The following is a 13937-nucleotide window of genomic DNA, read 5'->3' as shown; positions in this document are numbered from 1 at the left end:
TGGAGTAATTGCTGGGGAAGGGAAGAAGCAACAGCCCTCTTCTTGCTTTCTGGATTGTCGGGATTGGGTATTCCTGGGGGCCAGGTAAAAATGGGCTTGATCCTGGGGTGCTTAATAAATAGTGTCTCACACCCAATCATCTGCAGATCAGTGCACGGAAAGCCATCAGGGTGTCCCTGATAACCATAGCTACTCCACTACTCCTGCCTTGGGGTCTCAGCTGGTGCCACACCCAAAACCTGAGAGGGCACATCTCTGAAAGGACAACTGCTCTGTGTCCATCCAGGTCTCCGTATTACATGCAGCAGCATTTGAAAGGGCTGTTGAACATTTAGGCCAAGAGATGGTGCTAAAATGGCTATTTGATAATTGCAGGAATGGGAGCTTTCCAAAGGAATGCTGGTAGTTTGGACTACAATCTGAGTATCAGAGCTGAGGGTGTTAAAGAGGAAGCCAAGTAAAATAAAGAGGTATCAGAGGCATTATTAATAGAGATGTAATCACCTTCAGGGAGATTGTTCCTAGCCTCACTAGGTGATGAAATGGGCAGACCATGGCTGAGTGAAAGTCTACGGTCAAGGAACTTCTGCAAATATGAACCTGACAAAACAGAAGACTGAACTTTGGACAAGAGTCCATGCTGGCTAGGACTCAGATGTTAGGTATGTCTTAAGGGATCAACAGAAGAATCCTGAAGATGAAAGCACAACCCTGCCATAATCTGTTACCTGCTTGGTTGTGGAGCACACTTGGGAGGTGGAAGCTAAGAAAAACCAGAAGGGAAAAGGGAATGTGTGGAATTGTTGCCTCTCCATAGCTTAGGCTGCTCCAATGAATATGAGTCCACTGATGAGGATTATGTATCATATGTATTATGGTAAATTTGGTGCCATCAGAGTCAGTGATCCCCTTTGGAAGAAAAAGATGGTACAGAACCAAAAATGATCTTCCTGAGTAATCAAGAAGTGACCTATTATGATTTGAATGCTCTTGAAATGGATGACAGGGAAAGGCTTTGTCTTCACGATTTCAGTGTATAGAAAGTGAGAGCTCAGTCTCAAAGATCAGTCCCTAATCTTTCCAACATTGAATTCTGAATTTAAGGAACTGGTGAAGATACTATAGATTGTTGAGAACAGCAACCACAGAACTGTTGGCAGCAAATTGTAGGCAGCCAGTGTGGTGAGGCCTTGGGGCTGTTGGAGCCAAGTTGGATCATAACAAGGCCTTTATTTCTTTTCACTCTGGTTGGAATTAAATGGGATTTGCCTTGCTGAACAACTTTCTCTGTGGTGATAATGATACAGCAGAAATATAAAGATTCCCTGTAGTAGATGAAAAATTAAATTGCCCTCTTAGAGTGGCAACTTCTGGGACAAGTTAAGAGCCTTGGAGGAAGACAAGAGGGTTAAACAACTTTAGAGTTGTCCCCCTCAGAGCTTGTTCTCTGATTGGATGTCCTGATGAAGTACACTTTAGCAAAGGTAAGAAATAAAATAGAAAATACTAATAAAAGATTATCAATTAAACAATGAATGTTAGCCAAACAATTGCATAATCTTGAGAAGGTTCCAAACATAGCTTTGTGCAGGTATAGAATCCATATGTGATTCTAAGAGACCATGATGAAAAAATGCAGATTCTAATTCCACTTCCACAAAGAATTGAGAAAATTAATTCCTAACAAATTGTTAATGACAGATAAGAATTTTTTTCCAGATACTACATAACTGCATGGAAACATTCTCACAGGGCATAAAATAAGAGTTTATTATACAGAGATGTTGCTTCATGGAGACAGAAATGTCTATAGGTAGGAATTTCTAAGAGTGCATTTAATACATGACAGGAAACTTAAAAGTATAGCTTCACTTGTTTTTTTCATGTAATGTCTAACACCACTCATGAGATAGATTTATATACCTCTGTATTTTCCTAGCTAAATAAAAATAACAGTTCCAGGGTAGTTATGAAAAACCATATTGTCTGTGTAACTTTTCATTAACTAAGTTTGATCATTACTGAAATTCCTTTAGTTTTGGCAGCAGACAGCAAGCTTAGTAGTCTATTTCTCTGGGCGTGGGAAGATTGGGGGGGGGGCGGGGTGAGCTGCAGATGTATCACTCCACATCTGTGAACCAGTCCAGAAATGGGGCTTGCCTTGCAGTAATTGTAGTGTGTGTGTAAGATTTGAACTCGGGGGGCTGGCTAGTGATTGGAGGCTTCCTGGGATGTATCAATTAATTGGTTGCTACAAACATCTGCAAAAAAAAAAAAGTTTAAAAAACCCTGGAGAAGCCCAGAGAGCCCAACTAAGTATGTACAGCAAACCTGAGCTACCTCTACTCCAAGAAATCTGTAGGACAGGGAACTAGAATTAAATTGAATAATCAATCATCCATGAATGCCGCTATCACATGAGCAATGTTTTACAAGCTTCAGGTAGTTAGGGCTACTTTTTCTGGACAGAAAGTGGGGGGGGGGGCTTTAGCTGCAGCAGAAGAACAACCAGACAGGATTTCAGAAGGTGGTACTTGGGAGTAAGGTTTTTGTTTCAAGTTGCATTAAACACCTTTTACATTTTACAACAAAGTCTCCATTTATCAGCATTTTGTTGAGACAGCATGATTCCACAGAAGATGGTTTTTAAAAAGGTGTTCAGAGACACGCTGTGGACTGCAGATTGCCTGTTGGTTTTAAAGTGCTGGACTTTCATTCATTCATTTATCAAATGTATACACTACCCATTTAACTATAAAAGTGACTCTGGGTGGCTTACTAAGTCATAAAAAATACCATTATAAAAATACAAAAAAAAGATAAAAGAGGGAAACTTAAAAGGTGGAGAGAGCGTCCTTAAGCCACCAACCACCCCCAGGGCTGCTGATCACTCTTAGATTGCCAAGCGAGTTGGCAGAGCCAGATCTTGACGCTGTTCTTGAAGGCCAGAAGAGTGGGGGCCAACCTCACTTCAGGGGGCAAGATGTTCAACAGGTTGGGGGCAACAGCAGAAAAGGCTCTCCTCCTCGACCCTGCCAGTCGGAATTCTTTAGCTGACAGCATCCGTAACATGCCCTTCCTGCCAGACCGGGTGGGACAGGTTGGTGTGATTGGGACAAAATGGTTCCTCAGGTAACTTGGGTCTATGCCATGAAGGGCTTTAAAGGTCATAACCAACACCTTGAATTGGACCCAGAAGCACACCAGCACCCTATGCAGCCCACGTAGCAGAGGTGTTACATGCGCAGCCCTAGAGGTGCCCATAACTGTCCGTGCCACCACATTATGTACCAGCTGCAGCTTCTAGATACTTTTCAAGGGTAGCCCCACGTACAGCGCATTGCAGTACTCCATACAGGAGATGACCAGGGCACGAGTGACTGAGAAAAGGGATAAAATATACTATCTCACCATAGTATATTTTATCTAATTTTACTGTATTTTAGCTGTTTTATGGTATATTTTATATCTTATAGTGGCTGATGCCCAACTTTCTGATATGGTCATTTGACTAATCAATAAAGTTATTACTATTACTGAGAAAAGGGCTTCCCAATCCAGGAAAGGGCACAACTGGCGCACAACACGAAGTGGAGCAAAGGCCCTCCTAGCCATGACTGCCACCACTTTTCAGTTCCTATTCTAGTTTTGATCTATGACACAGCTAAAGAATGATCAGACTGAAGAGCCAAAAGGCGAAAACTTAAAAAGAAAATGGAAAAGTTGAAACAAATTTCCCAGAAAGATACGGTTCATTACAGACATAGCTAGTGGCTGTCTTGCCCATCATGGGATCTCAACAGCAGCTTCACCCACTATTCTTACTGGTAACAGCCACTGGGGGTGTGATTTTTGGTTGCTGCTCTAATTGTTTGGCTATTACAGCTGAAAATAATAGTTTTGAAAGAAAATGCAGTGTTTGGAAAGATAAAGAGCACACTATCATAGGTAAGATCAGCAATAAAACTGGGAGACAAAGGGCAGGCCTAGTAATGTTGATCACATAACCCTGGCTCTTCCAAGCTATGGGTGGGGGAATTTCTAACTAATTATTTGAATGCTTCCTTTTTTAATCAGTGAAGGATTATTTGATTTTATCATTTCAAACACTTCTGAGTATTTATTAATAGCATCCTTATTAATTTATTTTTCAGATTTCTATCACCGCCCATCTCTCCCGAAAAGGGGACTTTTTATTACTTCCTGAAATTCAAAATTTCTATTTTATAAAGTGTAATTTATAAACCAATTGAGTTTCTTAGGCTTTTAAAAATAAAGACTACAAAATGTTTTTTTCTTTGATGTTCTTATTCAATTTTATTTGACAGTTTTTTTTTTTATAATTCAGAGCATTAAACAAATCTTATTAAAAATGCACATTAACCTCTCATGCACTCTATTTACCATTTTATCCACTTTTCCAGTAAGAAAAAGATAACTGTTTTCTCTTGATTTATAAATATCCAAGTATCTTTTTAAAGTATTCAAGAACTCTTAAAAACACTTTTGGTATATTATGCTGCTAAAACGCCTCTCACGTCTAATTTCACTCCCCCTAGTCTCTTTTGCATCTTCACTGAAGATTTTCTTGGCTTCAAATCTGGGTACCTTTTAAAATAATAGAATTATGCTTATTTTAGGTATACACACATTAACCACTAGTATATTGAACTGAACTGACATACATTATATATTTCGCTTCGGAAGCTATCTGCACTTGTTCAGTTTTGAACCCTATATTTTTAAAATATACTTTTAGTATTATCATAATCTGATATTTAACTTTCATTTTGAAGTTCTCACATAGTTTCATGACATTTAATGCAGTTCCTGTAAAATGTGTATTTGTAATCCTTTATTAATTTTCCATTTTTTCTTCTGAATGCATGATACATCCCTTTGACATTCACTCAGATGTTACTATTCATTGCTTTATTAAAAAATAGGAAAAGACGAAAAAAGTATCCAAAATGTAAAATATATCACCACATGTGAGACTCAGAGGAGTCCTGGCTTCACTAGGGACTTCACGAGGATATGTAGGCGACCTCTAGGTTATTCCAAATAGCCCTGTCCATTCTTTAATAGATCATGGATGTCAGGGAAGAGAGCAGCTGTGAGGTGTGCACACATCTCTCTGAGCTCCTATCTCGGCAAGAAAAAAATAGACTACAGAGGCAACATATATAAAAACAAATGAAAAGTCATCACAATCAGTTTAATGAAGTGCACAGAATAGCAATCGGTCATGTCAATAAAAATAAAACAATTAATTTTACATCAAGTGTGCTTTATTTCCACCACAGGTATTCTGTTAAATAAAGCACCATATATATATATATATATATATATGTATGTATATATATATATATATATATGTGTGTGTGTGTGTGTGTGCACGCACGCTCACACACACACACACACACACACACACCATCAGGCCACAGCTAAAGAGGATTCTTCATAGAATCAAATTTCTTGTGGTTGTTTAGTATACAAGTAAACTTAATTTTGATAATAAGAACCACAGCGATTGGAGGCAATCTGCCTCTTTTGTAAGGTACAAAACTGGCACAGAGGACACCATATTATACACAGTAAAAATGCAGTTAAGTTTCAATTACATCATACAGGGCAAAGAGACCCTGCTCTCCCAGACAGGTATATTAAATGAAAGCCACTACAGTGAACTTTGAATTACATAAAACATATTCATTATCTGATTGCCCTTTAAGAAAACATACGGTAGATGCTAAATCATTTTTTTAATTTGAAGTTCTGCCTGACCAATTAAGCATATAAATTTCATCTTGCCATTCAAGCAGAAAGCACTGGACAAACTGAAGCACAAAACAGAAATAAGCAGAACTTATACAAACAGCATTTTTAAAGGGGAGAAAAAAAATACTTTAAAAGCACACATGCTCCTCTACTGTCAAGAAGCAGCTTGGTTTCCTTTGCCAGATATCCTCATAACCACATGAATTGTCGATTCAATGGTCCTGCAAAGGATGTCTAAAATGTCTTGATGTTGCTGCTGCATGTGACTCAACAGTCCTCTGGAATGGCTGCAACTAAGGGATAAGCCAGACTCAGGGTCCTGGGAAACTTGACTTTCAGAGTTCTTCAAATCTGTGAGGTCAGAAAGAACAGCAGAAATAGATGTGGAGGGGAACTCAGTATCATCCTCTATAATGTTAGAATCCTTGGAGCTTGATGGCTCTTTTAGATCTTTACATTCTTCAAATCTCCCACTGGCCAGCTGCTCCTCCCCATGGTGTGGATGAGTAGCTAGCATCATATCTTCAGAGAATGAAGATGGAACTTCCATACGGTACTCCTTAATTGAATTATTTTCAGGGGAAGGCAGGTCCTGTTCAGTGCCTGGGTCAATGATGGAGGAGTCTCTTGTCTCATTATCTGAGGTGCTTGTTGGAGTCAAGGCTTCCCTAGGTTCATTTTTCAAATCACTGATGCAACTGTCTACTGTGTGCTCCTCATCACTGCTAACCCGTCTTCTTTTTACTGGCGTGGCTCCCTCATCATCTGTACAGTTAAAATAGGAATTGATGAAATAATACAGACATCACTTGCTATAATGGATTATTTTTACTGTCAGAACAAAGATATTGCATTCTTTTTATTATCTTCATTCCCTGAAGTACCTTCCCTCCTCTCTTCCCAAATGTGCTTTGAAATGTTTGACAGCCTCAAGAATAACCTAACCTGACATGACGCAGGGGAGCAATGGCGGAAAGACCATTCTAGCTGAGCTCTGAGACGAGGACTAACAGCACAGCATCTATTTGGTAGCCCAGGCAAGTTTCTGGGCACCAAAGCATTCCCTGGAAAAGGGGAACATGAGGTATTGATCCACGGGACCTCAAGACAGATGCAGCTCACAGAAGTAACGTGAATCAGCGTTTCAGCATTCAAATGGTGAGAGAACAGCCGAAGAGGCAGGCGTCCCATCAAGTCCAATCGTGTCTGAAGCTGCTTAATGGATACTAATTCTGGCCACCCCTTCTCTAAAATCAGTTAATTCTGGCCAACCCAGCTCTAAAACTACCTTCTCTTTCACTCAACTACTGAATTCTAAGAGGCTATCTCCTGCACAGATACATTACCTCCCCCTGACTGACCTCCCATTACTGCCAGAGCTCTTTTACATGCGTTTTAATTGCTTGAAAAGAATTCTTTAAGGATAAAAGTTGGAAGCATTTACACCTTGGTATAGTGTTTTCCAAAAAATGAAGGACTTTGGTGGACTTGAGAAAATCTTTTTTAGACACTGAGGGAACTGTATTGTTGCGGCTATCTCCGTTTTTTCTTTCTTTCAACTTGTGATCAGCTGCCATTGTTAAACACTGATACAGAGAGACTTGTAGTCTCACCTCGTGGCTTGGTAATTCAACATCTTGAAATACCTTTCCCTGGAAAACTCAATAGTGGCCATAGTATTGGAAAAGGTCAGTTTACATCCCAATTCCAAAGAACAGCAATGCCAAAGAATGTTCAAACTACTGTACAATTGCGCTCATTTCACATGCTAGCAAGGTTATGCTCAAAATCCTACAAGCTAGGTTTCAGCAGTATGTGAACCGAGAACTACCAGAAGTACAAGCTGGGTTTCGAAGAGGCAGAGGAGCTAGAGATCAAACTGACAACATTCGCTGGATCATGGAGAAAGCAAGAGAGTTCCAGAAAAACATCTACTTCTGCTTCATTGACTACACTAAAGCCTTTGACTGTGTGGATCACAACAAACTGTGGCAAATTCTTAAAGAGATGGGAGTACCAGACCACCTTACCTGTCTCCTGAGAAACCTGTATGCGGGTCAAGAAGAAACAGTTAGAACCGGGCATGGAACTACCGATTGGTTCAAAATTGGGAAAGGAGTATGACAAGACTGTATATCGTCACCTTGCTTATTTAACTTATATGCAGAGTACATCATGAGAAATGCTGAATTGGATGAATCACAAGCCAGAATTAAGATTGCCAGAAGAAATATCAACAACCTCAGATATGCAGATGATACCACCCTAATGGCAGAAAGTGAGGAGGAACTAAAGAGCCTCTTGATGAGAGTGAAAGAGGAGAGTGCAAAAGCTGGCTTGAAACTCAACATTAAAAAAACTAAGATCATGGCATTTGGTCCCATCACTTCCTGGCAAATAGAAGGGGAAGAACTGGAAGCAGTGACAGATCTTATTTTCTTGGGCTCCAAGATCACCGCAGACGGTGACTGCAGCCATGAAATTAAAAGGCGCCTGCTCCTTGGGAGGAAAGCTATGGCAAACCTAGACAGCATATTAAAAAGTAGAGACATCACCTTGCTGACAAAGGTCTGTATAACCAAAGCTATGGTTTTCCCAGTAGTAATGTGTGGTTGTGAGAGTTGGACCATAAGGAAGGCTGAGCACCAAAAAATTGATGCTTTCGAACAGTGGTGCTGGAGAAGACTCTTGAGAGTCCCTTGGACTGCAAGGAGCTCAAATCAGTCAATCCTACAGGAAATCAACCCTGACTGCTCATTCGAAGGACAGATACTGAAGCTGAAGCTCAAATACTTTGGCCACCTTATGTGAAGAGAGGACTCACTGGAAAAGACCTTGATGCTAGGAAAGACTGAAGGCAAAAAGAGAAGGGGACAGCAGAGGATGAGATTGTTAGATAGCATCACCGATGCAATAAACATGAATCTGAGTAAACTCCGAGAGACAGTGGAGGACAGGAAGGCCTGGCGTGCTACAGTCCATGGGGTCACGAAGGGTCAGCCACAACTTAATGACTGAACAACCACCCCTCTTTTAATCACTTTTGGCAGAGGATCTTCTTACAAATACCATTGTTGGACACCAGAGGGAGCCAAAGCACTAAAGTTTATAGCATTAAACCTATACAACATAGAGGTAGCAGAGTGATAACCCACATGAACAAAAAAAAAAGGGGGGGGGGGCAAAAAGAGAAATTATGACAGCAGGAGACAAATAAAAGGTGGGTCTGGTGGTGAATCTGATGGACTAAAAACTATGTTTGAGGAATTCACACTTAAAACCACGCAATCAATCGATCAATCTTTTGAGGAAATGGAAAAAAATGGAAAAAAGCTTGTGAAAACAGAATGAAAGATTTACTGACTTTGAAAAAAAGTTTGACCTGAAATTAGAAAAAATGGAAAACAGAGTCAAGGTACTGGAACATGAGAGAGTGAAAGAAAGAAAGGAATGGGAGAAGATGCTGGATATGGTTGCATTATTGGAACTAAGAGAGAAAGAATTTTGCTTAAGGCTCAGGGGCATACCTGAAGCAGCAGAGGAAAATCTTAATGATCTGATTGTACAAGCTCTGGCAGCTCTCATTGAATGGGAGGAGGAGAAGATGGGGGAAATAGAGGAAGTCTTTTGTATTAACTCGGGTTATGCAACCATGTATAATAAACCGAGGGATGTATTGGTCCAGTTTTCCAGGAGAAAGATAAAAGAAATGGTTTTGCAAGCTCACTTTGTCTCCAGACTTAGTATTGGGAAAGTGGATATAACTGTATTGAAAGAAATTCTATACAGTACTTCCTTAAGATCCAGTGAATACTTTCCTAACTGATGTCCTGAAAAAGAACAAGATTTACTGTTGCTGGGAAAAATTAGAGGGGATAAGCTTTACTTTTCAACAACAAAGACTCAAACTAACTTCGATTCCTGAAGCTAAGAACTTTCTGGCCAAACATGAAGACATGTTGGGGTGGGACACGTCTGGAGATCAATGAAAAGGATCTACAATACAAGACCAAGAGAGGGGGGGGGGTACATCTGGAGTCTGTGGTGAGTTGTTCTCGTGAAAATGGCTCTGAATTGTCTTACATGGAATATAAATGGGGTATTTATATTTATTTTTAGTTTTTGTTATTGTTTTTATTGTTTTATATTATGTCTGTTTTTACTGTTGTTAGCCACCCAGAGTCACTAGTTTGAGATGGGCGGCAATATTAATTAATTAATTAAATATATAAATGGGGTTAATACCCCCCCAAAAAGGTTTTTCATTATTTGAATAAATTGAAATATGATAAGAAACACATATAAAGAAAAAAGATATACAATATTTAGTAAACAAGAAATTGGGTCAAGAATTCGTCTCAGCAAATCTGAAGAAAATTAATGGGCTTGTATTATATGTTAAACCACATTTGAAACCATCTCTAATATTAGCAGATAATCATGGTAGATACGTAGCAGTTGAAGTGGAACTGCATGGTCTCAAATCTATTATTGTGGGAATGTATGCACCAAACGAAGATAAAACTAAATTTTTTATGCAACTCTTGAACGATTTGTCAGCTCTTACATACCAAAGTTGGTGCTTAATGGGAGACTGGAATGGAGTTATTTCTCCACTGCTTGACAGAACAGCTGAGAATCAAATTAAAATTAAACAAGGAAAACTACCAAAAGCATTTTTCAATTTGATGGATAATCTGGCATTAGTGGACTCATGGAGATATAAAAACGGACTGGCAAAAGACTATACCTTTTACTCAGAGAGAAATAAATCCTTTTCAAGAATTGATATGATTTGGGTCTCAAGAGATTTGGCAAATAAAATTTCTAAAGTGGACATTTTACCAAAGACCTTTTCTGATCATAATCCTGTAAGCATGACAATAAAAAAAACGTTTAGGTCATATAGATGGAGACTGAATGAATCTATTCTACAAAAAGAAAAGGTAGTTGAGGATTGCAAGAAGTAGTTAAAGGACTACTTTGAGATCGAAATAGATTTAAAAACAGTGTGGGATACCAGCAAAGCGGTTATGAGAGGACACTTTATTTACCATAATTGTAATTGTGAGAAGGCTAAAAAGTTTTGGGACCAAATATGTAATATTGTAATATTGTACAAAAAATTCTAAAAGTGAACATACAAAAAACAACAACAACTAGAAATGCTTCTCTTGGGTTTGATGGAGAAGGAGTTAGAGAAGCAACATGGACATTTACTTTTACATGTGATCACAGCTGCAAGACTTCTATATGCACAACGATGGAAAGAGCCACGAATACCTACAGTGGAAGATTGGATTACTAAACTAATGGATTTGGCCCAAATGGCAAAACTAACAGCTTTAATAAGAGGGAATACTGTCTCCAGATTCCTTGCCACTTGGCAACCACTTTTGGACTACCTGTGTGTGATGGAAAAAAATGAAGCCTTAATTGTGGGTTTTAGTGACTAAATGGTTTGCTTTGAAAGGAACAATATTAATATGGTCTAATTATAGCAAGAGATTACATCTCAAATTGTATTTATACCTGCATGGGAGAAATGGGAAACCATCTTTTGTTTCTTTGCTTTTATAGTTTCTTCTTTGTTCTTTAGCTATCTTTTCTTGCTTTTCTGTATTTTTTATATTGTATTGTAACTATATACAGTACTGTGCAAAAGTTTTAGGCAGGTGTGAAAAAATGCTGTAAAGTAAGAATGCTTTCCAAAATATATATTGCCAATGTCATTAAGAACTATCTTCAGCGTAAAGAAGAACAAGGAATCCTGGAAGTGATGGTTTGGCCCCCACAGAACCCTGATCTCAACGTCGAGTCTGTCTGGGATTACATGAAGAGACAGAAGGGTTTGAGGCAGCCGACATCCACAGGAGATCTGTGGTTAGTTCTCCAAGATGTTTGCAACAACCTACCTGCCGAGTTCTTCCAAAAACTGTGTGCAAGTGCACCCTAGAAGAATTGGTGCTGTTTTGAAGGCAAAGGGTGGTCACACCAAATATTGATTTGATTCGGATTTCTCTTCTGTTTGCTCACTTTGCATTTTGTAAATTGATAAACAAAAACAATTACAATATGTATTTTTGAAAGCATTTGTACTTTACAGCATTTTTTCACAGCTGCCTAAAACTTTTGCATAGTACTGTATATTCAGGCTTTAAGATGATTATCACCATCTTGTTATTCAATGCATACAGTGAACTGGGTTCCTGTCAACACACACAGAAATATTTAGTTTTCAAGATGTTACAAGACTCTGTGATTTTACTGTGTCAGTTTAACAGGGTGGTCTCACAGAATATTTTCAGCTGAACAGTTGTTAAAAAAAATCAGTAGATAGCTTCAGACAGGGTTCAGCAAGGAAAGGTTAAATACGATCCAAGAACAAACCTTTAGTTTTTCTTTCTTTGGCTTCTTGTTCCTGCAATGAGCTTTTCTGTTGTTGACAAGTTTTGCATTTGTTTAATAGTTCTTGCAAAGTAGGTATTAGGGCAGGGTTCAGCTGTTTGGGGGTATGCACAGAAAGCAGTAACGTGAGGGCTCGAAGGTCCTGTAAAAGAAAATTCAGGCCAATGCATTCAATGAAGTTGCAGTTCATAAATTAACTTCTTGTGTGTGTGTATGTAGGGACATATAACCAGTAACCAAAAAAATCGCACATATCTTTATTCCTGCAGAAGAGAATTCTGACTCCTTTTTACATGTCAGTTTAAAAAATAATTTTCCATTGGCATTATCAATACTTGGATCTTCTGTTTTTATCCTGTATATGTATTTGACTTTAATCAAGAGGGAGACAAGTGGAGGGTGTTAACAACGGTGAGCCACAGCTGTAAATCTAACAATGTTTAAATAGTATTATTTATTATGCTCAGATGGGGAAAAAAGATGACAGCATCTTTTACTATAATTTATCTGTAATTTATTTATTTATTTTATTTTTATCCTACCTTTATTATTTTTATAAATAACTCAAGGCAGCAAACATACCTAGTACTCCTTCCTCCTCCTGTTTTTCCCCACAACAACCCTGTGATGTGAGTTGGGCTGAGAGAGACTGACTGGCCCAAAGTCACCCAGACTAAGGAGGGACTAGAACTTACAGTCTCCTGGTTTCTAGCCTGGAGCCTTAACCACTAGACCAAACTGGCTCTCTCTATATCTATTATAATTATAATTATTATAATAGATGTATTATTATATTATATATTATAATATCCTAATATATCCTATTATATCAATATAAAATAACATAAAATAACATCATTTTACTGTTATATTGAGCAATAATTGTATAACCTCGGTAGTTATCTCTTCATTCATAGATGATTTTTTTAAAAAAACACACCTTTGTTTTAAATAAAAGGATTATAAGACTAAAAAAATAAAACAAGCAGAAAGTACTGTGGATGTCTTTTAAAAGAGGAAAATAAATATATTTATAGACAACCTGCTTTTGACAGTCATTGCCTCTCAGGGTTACAAGTTATCAGTGGAAGGTTGCTGAATTTAGTAGCTCTTCTGGCACTGAAACTCTTCCAGTGAGGTTGGATTATTGCAACTCTACATGCAATAATCTAATGCACTCTACATGGGGCTGCACTTGAAGACCACCCGGAAGCTACAACTGGCTCAAAATGTAGCGGCGGAGCAGTACCTGGCACCTCTCAGTGTACCCATGTGTCACTACTGCTATGCAAGCTGCATCGGCCGCCAGTCAGCTTCTGAATGCAACTCAAGATGCTAGTTATTACCTACAAAGCCCTGTACGGCATAGGGCCTGGATATCTGAGACCGCTTGTCTCCAATCATGTCTGCCCACTCAGTACATTCCAGCAGAGTGGATGCACTCCAGGTTCCCTCCATTAAACATCCTGTGGGACTGAGGAAGCATGCCTTCTCTGTTGTGGCCCCCACCCTCAGGAACAGCAACCTCCCAGAGATAAGGGTGGTGCCTTCTCTCTAGGGTTCCAGAAAGCTTTGAAAACCTGGCTTTGGTCCCAGGCCTGGGGTTGATGTTTATTGTTTGTTTAAGGCCCCTGTTTTGTTTTGTTGACTTTGTTGTTTATTGAATCATTTTAGTCTGGACTGTCTGTCTGATTTTATGTTTTTGGCTGTTTTTATGTTTTTTCTAGTTTTGTACTCTGCCCAGATTC

The 13937-nt window shown here is 38.8% G+C and overlaps 1 protein-coding gene across 1 annotated transcript in view; it reads right to left on the bottom strand.

Annotated features, from left to right (window-relative positions):
* Positions 1 to 13937, bottom strand: part of USP34 (ubiquitin specific peptidase 34) — a 617663-nt gene that overhangs the window by 435821 nt on the left and 167905 nt on the right. The window contains exons 79-80 of the mRNA XM_063301132.1: positions 12172 to 12331; positions 5415 to 6546 (exon numbers count right to left, since the gene is read on the bottom strand). Coding sequence (XP_063157202.1) covers positions 5936 to 6546; positions 12172 to 12331 — 771 coding nt within the window. The 3' untranslated portion in view covers positions 5415 to 5935. The remainder of the gene's footprint in view (positions 1 to 5414; positions 6547 to 12171; positions 12332 to 13937) is intronic.

This window comes from Candoia aspera, chromosome 1, assembly GCF_035149785.1.
Source record: "Candoia aspera isolate rCanAsp1 chromosome 1, rCanAsp1.hap2, whole genome shotgun sequence".
In the NCBI taxonomy this organism is placed as follows: Eukaryota; Metazoa; Chordata; class Lepidosauria; order Squamata; family Boidae; genus Candoia; species Candoia aspera.
This window is presented reverse-complemented; position numbering and strand designations above follow the sequence as displayed.